General features: G+C 37.4%; 1 protein-coding gene across 1 annotated transcript in view; it reads left to right on the top strand.

The window, feature by feature from the left end:
• EML6 (EMAP like 6) overlaps nt 1-19,478 on the top strand; it is a 184,741-nt gene that overhangs the window by 51,214 nt on the left and 114,049 nt on the right. The window contains exons 8-13 of the mRNA XM_033838189.2: nt 1,031-1,232; nt 3,821-3,958; nt 5,677-5,933; nt 8,076-8,288; nt 15,037-15,204; nt 16,158-16,264. Coding sequence (XP_033694080.1) covers nt 1,031-1,232; nt 3,821-3,958; nt 5,677-5,933; nt 8,076-8,288; nt 15,037-15,204; nt 16,158-16,264 — 1,085 coding nt within the window. The remainder of the gene's footprint in view (nt 1-1,030; nt 1,233-3,820; nt 3,959-5,676; nt 5,934-8,075; nt 8,289-15,036; nt 15,205-16,157; nt 16,265-19,478) is intronic.

Here is a 19,478-nt window from a genome sequence, read left to right as displayed (position 1 = left end):
ATTACAATCTGCATTTAAGGGGAGAAAAACTGGTCCCCAAAGAAAAGGGGACTCTCCCTGGTATGTCTGGCCAATCGGATGTAGAGCAGGACTGAAGTCCAGGTGTTCTGATTTCTGGCATTTTCTACACAAAAGACACAAAGCCAGACGGGGAGACAACTCAGATCTCAAAGCTTATCACATCCTTAAGTAGTTTAAAGTTATGAAAGTGGGATTGCTTCTGCATTTCTAATTCAGACGTGAGAAAATTCACTATGTACGTAAATAATGTAGCCGGTGAGGAATAGAACAGACTGAGAGAAGCCCAGATCAACACGCAGGCAGGCAGGTGGGGATCTGCCTGAAGAGGATGGAATAATACGGAGGATGGTTGGGTTTAAAAGGGCGTACTGTGCTCTTAGAGAAGATTCCATAAATCGTTAAATCAGTGAGGAAAAACATCTTCAGATGTTTGATGGTATTCTGAGACTGAAATTAGAGTTTCATTTGCATATTTCTGGGACACGGATGCATCTATTTATCCAGCAGAATGAGTCTAGGTTCTGATCAAATACATACTGAACTTGCCTAATATGATAATCAACCGTCCTGTAGTATCACCCACGTATAATTTTATTACAATGTTAGCATCCTAAAGATTGAAGTGATTATTAACTTTTCCATAGCAAATCAGAAGGAAATTGTTTCATAGAGGGTTAGGTTTTCATAAAGACCAATTCCTGTTCTTATATTCACTTTAAGGTGTTGTATTTAATATAGACCCTGCTGTAGAAACACAGTTAGCCTAAGTCAGACAGGAAAGAGCAATCACTCCTTTACAGAATAAATCACAAGGGGTCGGGGGAACAACTAACACACAGAAGGCGTGGTCAATAACACAGGGTGGTGTGTGGAGTTGATTCTCCACCCCCAGGCACTGTTCAGATGTGTTGCCTTAGGTGCTATCCCGGTGACAGGGTATTAACTTTAGGTGTTTTATTTGTGAATGGTGTGGAGATATGCGTTTATTTTATTCATTTATTTTCGTCAGGCCTCTCTATCCGGAGTGTGTGCTGGAAAGCAGACCGCCTTCTAGCAGGGACCCAGGACAGCGAGATATTTGAAGTGATCGTGCGAGAACGGGACAAGCCAATGCTGATCCTGCAGGGCCACTGTGAGGGGGAGCTCTGGGCTCTGGCCCTGCACCCCAAGAAGCCGCTGGCTGTGACAGGCAGCGACGACCGCTCTGTCAGGTGAGGCCCTAGAAGTGGTGGCTGTAACCTCACTCACCTTCCTGGGATAACAGATTCAGTTTGCCCAAATTTGTTTATTACTTTCAGAGAAGGATAAACCACAGTGCAGAACCTCACAATTTCCAAACAGAATGTTAAGCCATTTTGCTTAACAACAGTTGGCTTCTTGACCTTTTCTTGTTGCTATCTTTCTTTGGCTCCATCTTAAGTCAAGAATATGTTCTTAGAAGTGAAAATTCACTGCTGCTGGTTAGATTGGCCTCCAGGTCTCTTCCAGCTGAAGATGTAAGCTGAGTGCACTCATCTGTGATAAGATCATGTTTCTTCCTGTACCTTCGGTCCTGCTGGAGGCAGCCTGGCAATTTCACAGCTGAGTCACTCATCAGTTTAGTCACAGACTAAACATCACCAAGAGAACTGAAATTCTGATTTTCAAAGTCGTCTTTAGCACGTGAGTCATTAATTCTTTCTTTGCTCAAAATGCCCTGTGAGAATTTACAATGTCTTCAGATCAAAGGAAAGTGCGGGTTCCTAAGAAAATATGCCCATTTTTTTAGGGCCTCAAGTGTTCTCACTATGGATCACCTGTTATTTGAGAACACGACAGTAGTAACATGAGCAAAGTGATTATGCTTCCACTGTTCTTGAGACTGTTGAAAGACTGATTTGAAAGTGTGAGATGAAGACTATTCCACTGATTCCAGTATTTCCGTACTACTGAGCTTTAAGTGTGCTCAGCAATAAGCAGGCCAGAAAGAGAGTCCGTGACAGTGAGAGGAAGAGACTGATTGATATTCAGTTGATGGATTACTGCTTCTGGGTTTGAATAGCTAAAGTGGAGCACTGTATACTAGACTAAAGGTCACTGCTCCCCCCCCCCCGCCCTTATTCTGTATGTTTGTGAATTGAATCCAGTTGCAATGGGTATACTCATTAGAAAAGCATAAATCCAAAGATAAAACCATTTTTGAGTTTCTACTGAGCACTAAAGCCTCATCAATCTAAAAATCAGTGAAAACGATTACAATTTTCTCTTCATGTGACATAAATGTTTATTTGGCTTTTACTTCTCTACACTCACTTCCTCCTCCTCTCTTCCTTTTCCTTCCATTACTCTGAGCCAAACCAATGCCAAGTTATTCAGACACCCAAGAAACTCGATTCATACCCATCCAGATAGAAGGGACTTCAAGGAAGTTTTTGGCTTTTATATTTTAACAACTGTGTTGAGTCTTAGAATTGCAAAGAGCCCTTACTGCCAGAATTTGTATTACTTTCCTTAACCATTAATTTGGCTAAAGTTTTAAATGGCATTTTTACACTGAGTATTGAAATGTAGGAAGGGTATAAGTCATAATTTCTTGATAAAGATTAGCTTAGCGGCTTTATAAGATTAGTGCAGTTTGCTGAGGAGTGATGGTTTCTTCATGCTAGTCAAGCAAAGCTTACATTGCTTAAAATAGTACAAGGCTAAAAGCAGCGTGAGATTATGAATAATGGACAAGGTATTGAAAGCATACCATAAGCTTTAGGCTGAACAGTGCAGGCTGCCTAAGGGATAAACTATTCACGGCGCAGCCCTGCATTGCAAGGCGCATGCCACCATCCCTCCTGAGGGCGGAATGCATTTAGAGAAATTGCACCGCATTTGACTTATTCGTGGTTCTTTATGACAGGACTTAGATTCTCAGACCCCCTCGCAGATACTGTTGTTTGCACGTTAAGAGAAGACTGTCTTCAGAGTAGTAACAGAGAGAGGTCAGATGCCGCAATTGCGTCTCACATGGAAACCCTTATTTGGGTCTTCAGATGTTTAGTTCGTGTTCTCTCAGTTTGAGGTGCCTGGATTAGGTGTTCCAAGGAGCTGCTGAAAATTCTGTGAGTGGCACTTGCACTTGACCTCTGTTTCTCCAGCAGTAGCTGTGCTCATCAGCCAGGGGCACGGCGAAGTATCCCCCGCCGCCCCGGCCCCAACCAAGAGGGGACCCATCAGCAGTGGGGCGCCCAGGTTGCTCGTGAGGAGTGACAGCATATGACTGTGTACAGCCAACTTTGGAACCATCCTGGGCAGGGGTATCATTCGTTCTTCTCCATCTAAAATACTTCTTGCTCAGGAGGCCAGCAAATGTAATGTGTATTTCAATCTGTATGTGCTTACATAACACAGTTACTAGAATGGAACTCGTATTTTTTTTTTAAAAAAAAGCAATAACAGCATCTAGTAGTACTTCTTATCCTGTAAGTGTTATTAACAGCCATTGGTATAAATCCAGAACAATTTTTAATCTCCAAAGTATAATTTTGTGTGAAGTAGTGTTTAAAATTACCTTATTTTATGCATCTCAAAATCTTTGGAAATGTTATCTCATTTTATATTTCTTGCTGGGTATTTCAAATGGTGAGAATCACATAAAGATAGACTAAACACTTCCCCAGATTCCCAGACATGCCAAGAGGAAGGACACTGGTGTGAGGTTACTGCAGTCTTTCTTGTTATTATCGCAGTGGTGAACAGGCCTTCGGCCTTGGGCTGGCTGATGACTGTGAGAAGTTGTTTTGTTTCGTCTTTGACTTTGAACTGTGCTTAGGCTGTGGAGCCTGGCAGACCATGCCTTGATCGCCCGCTGTAACATGGAGGAAGCGGTTCGAAGCGTTGCTTTCAGCCCCGATGGATCTCAGTTGGCCCTGGGCATGAAGGACGGATCTTTCATTGTTCTCCGAGTCAGGCATGTACTGATACTGAAAATGACATTAGAGATATTCTTTTGTTAAAATTAATTCTCCTGGTCAGAATGTATGCCAGGACCTTAGGAAAAATGCATTTACTGTTTTGAATAGGAGCACTGTAGATTCACAACCGCCTGTCTATAGTTACAAAGTCCAAACACTCTGAGCGTCCGAAGTTCTTTGGTAACTTGTTTGGCAGCACTGCCTGACCCAGTGAACTGGATGTGCGGTTGTTTACAGTCTGTTAATCTCTTAGTAGGGATAGTCATGTATCATCTGATTTGCTGCAAAAATATTAATGTGTTCAAAAGGGGTTGCTGTCTTAACTCCTACTGGGGATGTTATGTAATAGATTGTATGCAAACCTTTCTAAAATCCAATGAATGATAAACTCCCAAGCTTGTCTGGTCCCAGGGGTTTTAGATAAGAGATTATGGGCTTGTAATAAGCCAAGAAAAGAGGAAGAAAGACGAAAGCAGCCTCCCAACAGCACTAAATCTTTAGAGGTAAACTTAAGTCAAGATTTTTCTATCTATAATCACCAATAAAATGGAACATTTCGTATTTATCAACCTCCTATATTATTTCTACTGGAAAAAAATTATGACCCACCCTTGTAATTATTTGAAAACATTGGTTATTCTTTTGGATTACACATTTTGTGATTACAGAAAGTAAATGTAGCTGTAGATTAGATACTGCATCTCTCACACACAGCAAGTTCTGTGTAGCTCTTGGCATGGTTTATTACACTACATTCTCATCACCAGCCACACAACTTATTACCAAATGGGTGGGCAGCATTTTCTTTCTTTGCTTAGCGATGTGTGAAAAGATAGCTAATTACCAAATTTTCTTTTTGATGGATTTCCCAAGCTAAAAAACAATCCTCCCACACCTATTTTATGGCATTATAGTAAACTATAATGCTATTAGTAAATGATGCAGCAGGTATGAGAAATTATTATGTGGAAGCAAATATTTGGCATTATTTATGCATTCAGTTCATTTTAGAGTTGATGAAGGCATCATTACTAGTTCAGGGGACCTGCTAGTCATAATCTTGTCTTATAGCTATGGGGGAAAAGCCTCAGTGAGCTTTCAAATAAGAGTAGAAATTCTTACCAGAAACTTATCAGAAAGGATATGGAATATTCCAGTGATTCAGTGTAGGCATTATTGACCTTTCATAGTGAAAGTTAAATAATTACATAAAAATTCAACATTAAAAAAGTAGTTTTCCTCTTCTGCTTTTTGGACTTGCTCTTTCTACAATAAGCATCAAGCTTAACAGTCACTGGTTTCTTGTTCTTAAAGTATTAGAAAGATAGTTTATTTTTATGTTAACCTTGATATGTTTTACCTTTCTCTGTGACATATTTTTAAAACAATTTTACAAACCCCAAAGTTTAATAAAAAGTTTTAGAGAAAAAGAATACATATAATTGAACATGAAAGCAAAAATGCATTTCATTAAAATTGTTTTGTTTTTTACTTTGGGAGCCCAAAATATTATTTAAAATGTTTAATTTCTCCTACATTGGCCATGAACTAAATAATGTTTTATATCTTTCCATAAAAGTTAATTCTGTAATTCCTGTAGTTTTTCTCTCCCTTTCAAAGTAATTTTTTTCTGTGGCACACAGATTTTAAAACATGACTTGGGGTTCCTATCTCTAGATTTGCTGCTTATCGCTTTGCTTTTCTATTCTTATAGAGATATGACAGAAGTGGTTCATATCAAAGATCGAAAAGAAGTCATTCACGAAATGAAATTTTCTCCAGATGGTTCTTATCTGGCAGTGGGATCCAATGATGGCCCAGTAGATATCTACGCTGTCGCCCAGCGGTATAAGAAAATAGGAGAATGCAACAGGTCTCTCAGTTTCATCACACACATCGACTGGTCTTTGGATAGTAAATACTTGCAAACTAATGACGGTGCCGGAGAACGGCTGTTCTACAAAATGCCATGTAAGTCACAAGGGCAATGAATGTTTGTACAAAGCGCAACTCTGAACCATGGCAGAAAATTTATGAGGATATTCTTAGGACCTCAGGGCAAGGAATGTTTTCTGAAACAAGACCCTCAAACCACAAACTCAAAGAACAGATTCATAAATTGGAACACATTAAAAAAAAAATTATTACACAGCAAAAGAGACCATGATGGGCATAAATACTTGGAATTGTTATAATGGACAAAGGATATACATGAACAATACAAGTTTGAACTGTACCAGTCTACTTTTGTGCAGATTTTTTTAGTTGTAAATACTACAGTACTACATGGTAGGAGGTTGGTTGAATCTGTGGTTGTGGAACCATGGATGCAGAGGGTCAACTCTAAGTTATACATGGATTTTCGACAGCATGGAGAGTTGGTGGCCCTAGCCCTCAAGTTGTTCGAGGGTCAGCTGTACACCTATAATATATAAAGAATGCCTAAAGATAAGCAAAAGGAAAAAATACTAGGAAAATACTAAAAAAAATACTGAAGATTTGAGGATCACAGTCAACTACTATGATTGCTTTCGTCTCTTTTGTGTCCTTCATAATTGGAAGCCCTTATACGATTATTTGGTGAAATATGCTCATTGGGATTAAAAAACCCACAAATTTTATTTGTAACCCTCACTATAACTTCTGTATGAGATTTATCTTTTTCATCTTATTTATATAATACTCATTTAGTAACATTTAATCTGTGATGTTAAAATGTCATAAATAAAAGATAGATTTCTGTATTACAGTCTTTGATTAATGATTTTTTATAATGTAAAAGGAAAAATTTGATATTTAACATGAATCTTGACCGCAAAGAATTATATTTTAATTTTGTATTGAAAAATCAATTTTACCATAAAACAAGGTGTGACATATCTTCAACATTTTTAATAGTCTCTGCCCTATCAATTCATCAGTATACCTTTACTAGGTACATATTTCTTTGTGTCTACTTTCTCTGCTTGACAGTATTTCGTATATATTTTCATATGTGAAAAAATATGGAACACATTTTTGTCGTTTGCAGAAACAAAGTAACACCCTACTCAGTGATATCAAAGATACCAGTGTTATCTTTGCTGGTACACACAGTGCAGATCCAAATATCGTTGTAGAGGTGGGATTTTTCTCTTGTGAATTACTTCCTTGGACTATATTCTTTAAAGCAGGAACACTGGATCCAAGACTATGTTCAGACTATAAACTCTCCGATTCTGTGGTCTTCATAATGGATTTTTATATAATGCTGTGTTAGAGTCTAGAATTGCCAATTTGACAGTGCACCAGTAATGTACAAGAGCATCTATTCTCATAGGTTCTTTATTTGAAAATATTTGTTATTTTTGAGGGGGAAAGTATGAGGTAATACACTTAATTGTCTTGATTTTGAATTTTTAAATTGTGCATGACTAAGCATTTTTCCAAGCTTTTCCTTATCCATGGGCTTCCTCCTTTTTGTGCTCCCTGGGGACGTCCCTTACCAGCTGCTGGTGAAAACTGGGTATTGTGCCCCACACGTAAGACCATACCTAGAACAATTGTCAGGACTGTTTTCCCCAGCTAATTACATTTATTTCATCAAAATTTGGTGGATTTTCATTGTCTAGCACTTTAAAATTTAAATAGAAAATCCATTCAGTTTTTCCACTAATTAATTGAGGCTGACTTCTAAAAAATCACTTCTGTGGTTCCTTGAATTATGAAAAGTAGGAGTTCAGAATAAACTCTTTAAAAACCTGGCAAAATGTTAGTAACTAAATATAATAATATATAATTTAATAATAGTCATTTCATCAATAACACAAAGCATAATATCATCTGTATCTAAATAATTAAGGTCAAGTAAATATCAGTAGTTTTAAGACATTAGATTTAGTACCATGATCATTTTCTTTCTCCTATCGGAGTTTTGAGCATGTGCTTCCTTTAAACCCTGCTAGAAAAAAAAAATCACCATTTGGGGAAAGAGATTAGAATTTATAGTTTCCTTGGTTTCTAAACATTTTAAAACAAAGGTTTTAGACCTCTATGAGAAAAATGAATAAAGTAAATTAGGATATGATTTTATTTAAATGTAACATTATATTAAAATTTATTGATTATTTTCAGCTGGGAAGCCTTTAACAAGTAAAGAAGAAATCAAAGGGATTCCCTGGGCCTCCTGGACATGTGTGAACGGCCCAGAAGTGAGTGGGATTTGGCCAAAATACACTGATGTCACTGACATCAACTCAGTGGATGCAAATTACAACAACTCAGTACTGGTGTCTGGAGATGATTTTGGACTGGTTAAATTGTTTAAGTTTCCTTGTCTCAAGAAAGGTAAGGCCAAAAGAAATGTTTCTTTGAATGAAGATTTGATCTAGACTATACATACAGTATAATTAAGGTTTATTTTCTTGATGTCTGTTACTGCAGACTATTCATTTTATCTTTATATTTACTCTAACATTTTTCAATAGAAAGTTTGCTATCTTCTGCTTTTGACATTCTGAAATGTGGTTTTGCAAATTTAAGTCAGCATTTGTTAAGAGAGATGTTACTCAACATTTCGTGATTCATAAACTTCATGTTTTAAACAAGTTGTATTCTATTTTATTTATATATATGTAAATATAATAATTTAAATTACATGTTACATTAAAATATTGTAATTAAAATTCTTTTATGTGTTACACCTAATTGTGCTTATACATAGGAAGCAAAGCAAATCCTTATAGACATATTTAAAATAAAATCTGAAAGTGATTGTTGTGGTGATAATACAGTTTGTGGACCCCTTCTGATAGCACTAATTTTGCACACCAGACTTACATAACTGGTGAAATTTTTTTATTGAAGTATAATTGATATACAATGTTGTGTTAATTTCTGCTGTACAGAAAGTGAATTAGTTATACAAATATATACACTTTTTAAAATTCTTTTCCATTATGGTTTATTACAGGATATCAATTATAGTTCCCTGTGCTGTATATTAGGACCTTGTTGTTTATCCGTTCTGTATATTAATAGCTTGCATCTGCTAATCCCAAACTCCCAATCCATTCCTCCCCCAACCCCCTCCCCCTTGGTAACCACAGATCTGTTCTCTGTGTGTGAGTCTGTTTCTGTTTGGTAGATAAGTTCATTTGTGTCATATTTTAGATTCCACATATAAGTGATATCATATGGTATTTGTCTCTTTCTGACTTGCTTCACTTAGTATAATAATCTCTAGTTGCATCCATGTTGCTGCAGATGGCATTATTTCATTCTTTTTTATGGCTGAGTAATATTCCATTGTATATATGTACCACATCTTCTTTATCCATTCATCTGTCAATGGACATTTAGGTTGCTACCCTGTCTTGGCTATCATGAATAATGCTGCTGTGAACATTGGGGTGCATGTATCTTTTTGAATTGTAGTTTTGTCTGGATATATGCCCAGGAGTGGGATTGCAGGATCATACGGTAACTCTATTTTTAGTTTTTTGAGGAATCTCCATACTGTTTTCCATAGTAGCTGCACCAACAATGCAGCAGGGTTTCCTTTTTTCCACACCATCTCCAGCATTTGTTATTTGTAGATTTTTTAATGATGGCCATTCTGATCCGTGCGAGGTGGTACCTCATTGTAATTTTGATTCGCATTGCTGTAATAATTAGAAATGTTGAGCATCTTTTCATGTGCCTGGTGGCCATCTGTATGTCTTCTTTGGAAAAATGTCTATTTAGATCTTCCGCCCATTTTTTGATTGGGTTGTTTTGTTATTGTTGAGTTGTATAAGCTGTTTGTATATTTTGGAAGTTAAGCCCTGTTGGTTGCATTATTTGTAAATATTTTCTCCTACTCTGTAGGTTCTTTTCATTTTGTTTATGGTTTCCTTTGCTGTGCAAAAGCTTGTAAGTTTGATAAGGTCCCATTTGTTTATTTTTGCTTTTGGGAGACTGATAACTGGTGAAATTTTTGAGAGAGTTTGATTCAAAACAACCGTTTCTGCCCTTGCATTTTATTATTTTGTTTTATTGTTGTTAAAATCTTGTCACTTCAATTTTTCTGGCACTGTCAGGCATTGTAGAATGTGACTGAATTAATCATGTAATGACCCTGTCCTCTTCTTCCTTCAAAAGTTTAGGCAAAACCCATACACAGGCTTTTCTGAGACTCCCTGCCTGCACCCTGAAAATCTGATCAGCAGTAGGGATATGCTGTTGCCTGAAAAACCTTTCACTTGAACAATTTTTAGAATAAGCAAGGAAAGGGATTGAAAATGTCATCAGAAAGTCATTTTCAGCTAACTGGCAGTTTTGAAGCAGTGACAATCATGGTAAAAAATTGAACATAAAATGCATAGCAAAACCACCATCACTTCCACTTGACAAAATGACCATCAGATTAAAATGCTTGAGGCACAGCATTACCTCAACATGCCTAATTCAAACTGTTCTCTTTCTCCATAATGGGTCTTTTGAGTAATAGGGCATGTCTTGTTAAATTGAGTAATGTACTTGCAGAAGTTAAGTTAGGCAACCAGAAGGTATCTGGAAATTCAGGAGTCAGAAGAAATATCATGAGGGTCAGAAGCAATACTATTGGTATCAAGTATCAGGACTTGGGAATTCAGTGAGAGTTGGTATTTCCTATGAGTCATTGAGCCTTGTAGGATAGACTTGGGTCTAGAAAATAGCAATGGAGATGGAGATCTTGGATTAGCTTATTAGGATGGGGGAGGCAGGTAGGGAGGTACAGTGAGTAGTGCTGTTTGTCAAAATGAGATACCCTTATATGTAAAACAACCCTGAGGAGGAAGGCAGCCAGGAGACATCTGAGTGAACAAGGAGACACTGACAGCCAGAGCGACAGTATGGTGAGAGCAATAAAACCCACCTCAACAATCTGCATAAGTATCCATGTCCTCATAGCAAACTGACTTGTTCTACTTTTCATGACACATTGTTTATACATCTTGCAATTTGCCTCAGAGTCATTTAGGCTCTTGGAGCCTTTTTGTGCTAAAGCTACTGGTGGAGAAGTTTATAACAGAGTGTTGCTGATGAGAATGGTAACAGTTGGTGGAACTTGTCTCCCTATAACCAAGGTACCAGTGACAAGTATTCCCCCAACTTTTGAACCTGTAAACACCCAAATATTAGCAGGGGCTGATGACTATGAGAAAGTGTGGAGACTGGGTAAACATTATAGTTTTCCATTGTGATTAAATAAAACTCACAAGTTAATTGACACATTTATGATTATGTGTGCATAGTATTCTTTTGCATAATAATTAGACATAAGTGTTCTGCAGTTAATGAAAATGACTACAATTCATATTATTTTTACATAGCTGAACCAATTTGTTTTCCTCATTTCCTTTTGACAGTTTTCAAATCTTAAAATAATTAGGATCAATACTGATAATTTTCCCTGATGTCATTTAGAGTACATCCTGTTTGACCATCACCCTCCAGACACTGACATGAGGTAAAATCCAAAGCCTTGCTCATTGGCATTTGCCATATCTTAACACCCTTGGCATCTATCCACGCTCCTAGGGGAGGCTCGAGGCCGAGGATCTCCATGTTTCACTTGTGTGCTGCCATTCCATTAATCCTTCACACACACACACACACACACACAGTCCTTGAACAGCTACCTCCTATGACAAGTGTCCTAGATACTGTAAGACTTGAGTTGCAGAAACCCTAGACCTTGGAGGGGAAAGTGCTGGCCTTCAGTAGAGCTTGGATGAGCTTGATGGAGGAACAGAAAGGTCAGTGTGTCTAGACCATGATGAACGAGGGGAGAGCTGTGCACTCCAAGGCTGGAACGGCATTAGGGGCCAGGCATGAAGGGCCTTGAAGCAACTGCTAGAAATGTGGGTCTTATTCTAAGTGCAGTGGAAAACTGTTGAGGGTTTTAAATGGAAGACTGACATGAGCAATTTAAGTTTTTAAAATACCACTTTGATATTGTGTGGGATGGAATAGGGAAGGGGAGGCTTCAAGTAGAGAGATTATTGCAAGAGCCCAGGTAAAAGATGATGTGACTTGGACAAAGTTGTCAGGAACAGACCTGAAGAGAGGTGGTTGAGATTAGGAAACAGTGTCAAGGTAGAGCTGAAGGTCTTGCTGATGGATTGGGTGTGGGAGTAGAGGGAAAGAGAGGAATTGAGGAAAACTCCTAAGTTTTAGATTTGAGCAACGGGGTGGATGGTAGCACCATCTATAGAGATGGGAAAATGAGAAAGGAAAAGGTTGTGTGTGTGTGTGTGTGTGTGTGTGTGTGTGTGTGTGTGTGTGTGTTTATAGTGGTAACAGAGTAGGAGGGGAAGGGGAAACTCCTAGTTTTTCTGTGATAAGTTTGAGGCACCTATTAGACATCCAAGTGGGCATAGCACACAAGCTGTCAGCACTCTTGGGAGACTTCAGGGTTGGAGATGAATGTTTGGCAGCTGAGGGAATATCAACAGTATTTAAAGTCAAGGAGAAAGAATCAATAGAGAGGAGATGAGGGCTGAGCCTTCCTTAGGGTCCAGAGAATAAAGGGGGGCCTTGTAGAGTCACTCAGTGTCCTAAGGAAAACCTTGGAAGAGATGGATGTGGCCTTCCATTTTTTCAGTAAATATGTAAGTGCTATTCTAGAGGCTGGAGATATGTCAATGAATAAAACAAGCACAAGTCCCTGGAGCTCTTGTTCTACTGAGGGGACCTAGTCAATAAACAAGACAATATAAACACATCTGATGGTGAGAAGTGCTGTGATGAAAAATAAAGCAAACAATGGGAGTAAAGAGCACTCAGGTCGGGCAGTGTAGTATTGCTGTTTTAAGTAGGATGGTCAAAGCAGGGCTCACTGATAGTTTCATTTGACTAGAAACCTGAAGGAGATAAGAGAAGCAGCCATTCAGAGATGCAGGGAAAGAGCATTCCAGACTAAGGGAACACAAGTGCAAAAGCCTAGAGGCAGAAGAGGGCCTGGCGTGCAAAAAGGCCAGTGAGCCTAGAGTAGAGCAAGGAGGGAGAGAGAGGAAGAATTATCAGAGAGATAAGGCCTAAATATTGATGACACTAATGCTTTTGCAGGTTCTACTTCCAGCCTCCCAATGGTGTATGAGCTAGCTATTGCTGTAAAACAAATTCCCCTCCCTCCCAAATTTAGCAGCTTAAATCAATAATAATTTATTTTCTCACAGTTTTGGAGGGTCAGGAATTCAGGAGCAGCTTAGCTGGCTGATTCTAGCTCCAGGTCTCTCATGAAGCTGCAGTCATCTGAAGGCTAGACTGAGGCCAAAGATCCACTTCCAAGATGCTCACTCACCTGGCTCTTGGCTGGAGGCCTCAGTTCCTTGCCATGTGAGCCTCTCCATAGGCTGCTTGAGTGTCCTTATCACATGGTACCTAGAGATCCAAGAAAGAGCAAGGAGCATCTGCACTGCCTTTTATAACCTCCTCTTGGATGTCACATACCTTCATTTTTGGCATACTGTGTTTTGATTTGTATCAAATAATTTGTAGACATATTTTTTCCAGCTTTACTGAGATAAAATTGACAAATAATACTGTGTAAGTTTAAAGTATACAACATGGTGATTTCATATATGTGTATATGTTGTGAAATGATTACTACTTTAAAGTTAGTTAACATATCCATCACCTTAGTTAGTTATCCTGTGTGTGTGTGTGTGTGTGTGTGTGTAGTGAGAACATTTAAGATCTACCCTCTTGGCAACTTTCAAATATACGGTATTATTAACTACAGTCACCATAGGGTACATTAGATCCCCAGAACTTATTCATCTTATAACTGAAAGTGTATCTTTGACCAGCATCTCCCCATTTCCCCCTAGGTCCCTGATAACTGCAAAGCTACCATGTGCTTTTATGAGTTTAACTTTTTTAAAAAATTGTGGACATTTTTTAAACAATTCCAAAGAGATGGGTTAAATCATCTCTGAGGAGGGTCTAAAGGTCAGGGCAGCAAAGAATAGCCCAACAAGATCTATAGAGATATGGGAAGAATATATATTTACTTCATAATTATTGAATTATCATCAGCCAGCATTTACAGTTGACCGGAGTTGCAATCTGTTTGACTTTATTAAATTACCAAAACTGATTTAGGAAACTCTTTGAAATGGGCATGGTTGCTTTTGAGACTCAAGTCCTTCCTTTCCCCTTCTGTGGCAGCATTCCCCCTGTCTTTTTATAATAAAACCTCACCTGGTCAGAACACGCTCTCAGGGAAGGGACATGTGGCAGTCATTTTCGCGTACATATAAATTTAAATCATTACCTCTCCAGTGGGTATTTAAATTTTAAACATGTGATACTTGAAGAGATGGCCTTTTCCCCCATTAAAGAGATTTCACTTAGAGGGGCTGTAATAGGTAGAAGTATTTCTGAAGGAGGGATGGTGTGCTTGTTGGCCCCAGAAATCTCTCACAGTCTTTGGGGTCCTAGGTCTCCACATGAGAAGATGGATCTTGCTTATTTCCATGAGGGCCTTTATGCTTCTATCTACTCACCATACACTGGAGACTTTGCTGCAGTTATTCAACCACAAATAGAAGTTCACATAGCTTTTCTGTTGCATTCACTACCTGGGAATGGTGTTTACTGAGTAAAGCGATCAATTTAAGAGAAAAAAAATTCATTCTCCCAACTCTACATCTACATGACCCCAAACAACAATTATACTCCCCCCGCCCCGCCGCAGAAGTATTTTCCATTTCCCAGTTAAAGGATTGCCTGTTGCATCTTGTATTTAAATAAGAATGTGTAAGATATTCATTCTTTAGCATTTATTTTCAGAATCAGTGAAGCAGTGGGTGTTATTTGGAACAGGTTCAGATGTGTCTTTAGACACAGGGCTTAAATTTTAAGACCCAGTTTTAGCTTAATCCATACTGGAATGATTGAGATAGCTTTTGGAGCCTTTGATTGTTTGTTATTATATATAAGATTGAAATTATATTTTCTAATATACTTAAATCTTTTACTTTTCAACATGAATAGAATGTAATTTTTTAACCAACGGATTCTATTTTTTGCACAACTAATCTTCTCCTCAAAAATATCTTTTCAGGAGCCAAATTTAGAAAGTATGTGGGTCATTCTGCACATGTCACAAACGTCCGCTGGTCTCATGACTTTCAGTGGGTATTAAGCACAGGAGGGGCTGACCACTCGGTTTTCCAGTGGAGATTTATTCCAGAAGGTGTCAGCAATGGCCTGCTGGAAACAGCACCCCAGGGTAAAACCAGTAATAATTTTTCAACATCTATTTATTTTTCAATAAAAATATCAAAGAATGGTCTAACATCTCTTCTGAAGGTAAAGAGTTAAAGCTGTTTTGAAAAATTCGTTCCTACAGTAAATTTAACATTAAAAAAAAAGAACAGAAAAAGCTTTTGAGATATGGGCCACTTGAGTATGGGTCAGTTGGATAATTTCCTTCAAAGGATTTTGCTTATACCAAATGCAAGTTGAAGGTCTAAGGTTTACATGAAGAATTAACTTTTGAGAATAACACGAACAGATACATCTCGGCCTCCTTAGACTATTCTAACAGGTGGTGGGTCTGCTGGGTCAGGTGACAAGGTAACATTTGGAATAGAAGTTGCCTCCTGAACGGCATTCAGAGAATGGTCCACAATCAGGGCCACTGTGTTCCAGTTCAATGGATGTGTATAGTCCTTTAATTTACTGTGATGTTGGCAGGAATGGTCATGTAATATGTGAGGAGATGTTCTTATTGGGAGGGGTTCTGCAGCCATTTTGACCATGGCAATTACCAGCATGGGTGGGCATGTTAACAGGCTAATGAGGATCTTTACTGAACTGAGTGGTTGGATTTCTTTCTGTCCCAGCCTTCTCCTTGGGAAAACCTAGCCCCCTGCCCGCCCCCTTTTTTCCCCTTTCAAAGCAAGATTTAAAACCCAAAGATCTGTTATCTAATAGAAGTGTGGAAATAGTGGGGGGAGTTATCCTAGTCTGGTAATACTCCTGAAAAGGGGGTTAGAGGTATGGTGAACTTAACGAAAAGATGAAAAAAAAAAAAGATGTTTTAAGAATCTACAACAAATGAAAACTATGGTGTAGTTATTTTTATTGACCTCAATAGGAGAGAAAAAAATTTTAAAATAAAAGTTTTAGCCATTTAAAGTCTCAGAATTTCTGCTTGTGTCTCACGGGGTGTTTCTGCAGAAGGTGGCTCCGATTCCTATAGTGAAGAATCTGATTCGGATTTATCTGACGTGCCGGAGTTGGATTCTGATATTGAGCAAGAAACTCAAATCAATTATGATCGCCAGGTCAGTAAACAGGGAGCCTCATGACAAATGCCTTTTAACCCCGAATCTTGATCTCATTGAATTTGGACATTGCACTAAAATTGGTTAATGCTTAGGCAGAAGAAAATCAAGAAAAGAATTAGGGAAATTGCCTACTTCTTATCTTTAAGTACAGATTTGAAATAAGGCATTTACTGGATCATATCAGTAAAAATTGTTAAGTAGAGGTAGTAGCAAATTTTCAAAACGGAACCCATGACAGTTTGGGTTTTCTGCCTTCCTAGCAGCTAAAACTTTAAAATATTTTTTACAGAAAAACGTGCAAGTAAGTTACAAGATTTTTCATTTTCTTAGCAGATCATTAAAGCATGTGTTTTCTTTATAGAATAGGTATCCCTGGAGGCATGGTAGTTTGCAAATGAGCTGTTGTCCTGATTCCTCTCTTAACTTATGGAGACCATTATCCATTTAATTAAAGTAAAAGCCCAAATACAATGCACATTATCCTTCCAGTCAGAAATCATCTTTAGTAGAAAAGTTGGACAATTACAACCAAATTTTTTGAAAATAGACACTTAATTTTAGCACTAAATTGTGTGTATTAAAGGGTGTAATCCTTCATTGGAATCTGGACAGGTATCACCTTCTTAATGGTGATAACCCTAGGGATTCTGTTTTCTTCCTAGTCATTTAACAGAGGTATGTGAAGCAGATTCCATACGTGAACATGGAGTGAATAAGGTTTCAGACACAGCAACCGTCAGTGTTGCCCCATGGAAACTTACCACATAGGCCTGTGGCAGCTGCCATGTATCAAGTGTCTCTATGGGGCCACATCCTGTGCTTTACATACACCGAATTCAACCCAACAGTAACCCCTGAGAGGCTGAGTACTTTGCCCACATCCACATTGCCTGTAGTGGGTATGGGCTTCTCTCCAAAGTGCACATTGTGCGTGCTACTTGGCTTTGCCTCTACATAAGCTCTGAATGTACAACTTTTCAGATGATGACTTTTTTTCCCCAACCCATAATTGTCACTCACTGATTCAATATTTGAAAAATTAGGTTAGTACAAAAGTAGTCCAACTGATGGTTTAGGTTAACTTCAAGACTAAATCGGTTTGACTGTGTATTGTATTATGCTATAAAACTGCTAAAGATAAAGATTTGAAAGGAAATTATTAATATCATGCAAATATTACACCCTAATATCAAGGGGAAATGGAATTTAAGCAAAATAAACACACAATTTAGGGAAAAAGAAATGCAATTTTTTTAGTTGGGATGTTTCTATTTAATAAAAATAGTGCTAGTAAAAGAATGAAAAGGAATGACTCAATTGAAATTCATGCCTAGGATTTATATATTCTCCCTGACATCTTACTTTCTAAAGCTTTCACCTAGATTATTTAATTCATGTTGTCTATATTTGATTCCTGAGTTGTTCCTGAGCAGGGAGTCTGTTCTACAGATGGGACTTTGAGGCCCACAGAGGTTATGAGACTTGTTCAAATAAGCGGTAGAAATGCCAAGACTAGAATTCAGTTCTCTAAAGTAGTTGATGAGCTGATGAAAGCATCATGAATTCAGATGAATAATTATCATTAGATTTTAAAAGCTTAGTTCACTGCATCTGTAATAGACAAGGCAGTAGTGAGATATCTTCTGACTTCCGTTTTTTTTAAACGATTTTTGGTCAAATCCTAAATATGAATTTCATTATAATATTTTCATGATTTTTTTGTAATGTAGTTTGATTAAATGAAAACTTTCCTATATGAAGATGAGAAATTATGAATCGTATTTCATTTAAATGTGTTAAATTTATATCTCTTGATTGTAGGGTATAAATACATGATAGACAAAATTTTAGCTACATGATTTTATCTACATTTAAATTATCGAGAATGTTCTCTCAGCCAGCAGCACATTTTAGGTCCTAGGTTAGACCGAGAGCTTTGCTCTGTATCCCAGAGTCTGATCTGAAAGATTCATGAGGTCATGAAAGAAGGATAATTCCAAAGAGTGATCACCATGATTCATGTGGCCCACATTTTACACATTTCTGAATCATCAAGAGATTTCTTGCCTTAGAAGAAATCATAACGAAATATTTAAATTATATTTTATTGATAATTTTATTTAATAATTTCCTTTATTTATCAGAAAAGTAATATATTTTCTGGATATAAATTGATTTAGAGACATAATAGCAAAATTTTTTTTTAATTCTTTTAAATCCCAATGACTTAAAAGATATTTCAAGGTAGTTTTGTTCATTAGAAAAAAGTAAAATTCAATCTCATGTCTTATGTTCTCAATTTTGTTTGTCTTTTCAAAGAACCAACTCTTAGTTTTGTTAATCTTTTCTATTGTTTTCCTACTCTCTATTTCATGTATTTCTGCGCTAATCTCTGTTACTTCCTTTCTTCTGCTAACTTTGAACTTAGTGTCCAAACTAAGTCCAAACTTTTTTTCTAGTTCCTTGAGGTATAATATTAAGTTCTTTATCTGAGATCTTTCTTTTTCCTTAATGTATATGTTTATTAGCTACAAAATTTCTCCTGAGAAATGCTTTTGCTGTATCCTGTAAGTTCTGGTATGTTGCATTTCCATTTTCATTTGTGTCAAGATTTTTAAAAATTTCCTTTTTGATTTCTTCTTTGATCCATTAGTTGTTGAGGAGTGTGTTGATTTCTGCATATTTGTGACTTTCCCAGCTTTCTTCCTGTTACTTATTTCTAGTTTCATACTATAGTGGTCAGAAAATATACTTGATATAATTTCAGTCTTCTTAAATTTATTGAGCCTTGTTTTGTGGTCTAACATGATCTGTCCTAGAAAATGTTCCTTGTGTGCTTGAGAAGAATGTATGTTCTGCTGCTGATAGATGAAATGTTCTGTATTTGTTAAGGTATTTGGTCTGTAGTATTGTTCAAATCTGCTGTTTCATTATTGATTCTCTGTCTGGATGATTAATCCGTTGTTGGGAGTGGGGTTTTACAGTTCCCAACTATTATTGTATTGATATTTATTTCTTCTTTTAGTTGTTAATATATGCTTTGTATATTTAGATGCTCTGATGTCAGGTGCATAAATATTTACCATTGTTATATCTTCTTGACGAGTTGACCCCTTTATCATTATATAATGCCCTTCTTTGTCTCTTGTGACCATTTTTAGCTTCTTATGTTTTCAAAAACTTGAGTTCCTGCAATTAAAGAGAATGTCAA

The sequence above is a fragment of the Tursiops truncatus genome, chromosome 14 (assembly GCF_011762595.2).
Source record: "Tursiops truncatus isolate mTurTru1 chromosome 14, mTurTru1.mat.Y, whole genome shotgun sequence".
Classification (NCBI taxonomy): Eukaryota; Metazoa; Chordata; class Mammalia; order Artiodactyla; family Delphinidae; genus Tursiops; species Tursiops truncatus.
Note: the sequence above shows the minus strand (reverse complement) of the source record. Positions and strands in the feature narration are given on the sequence as shown.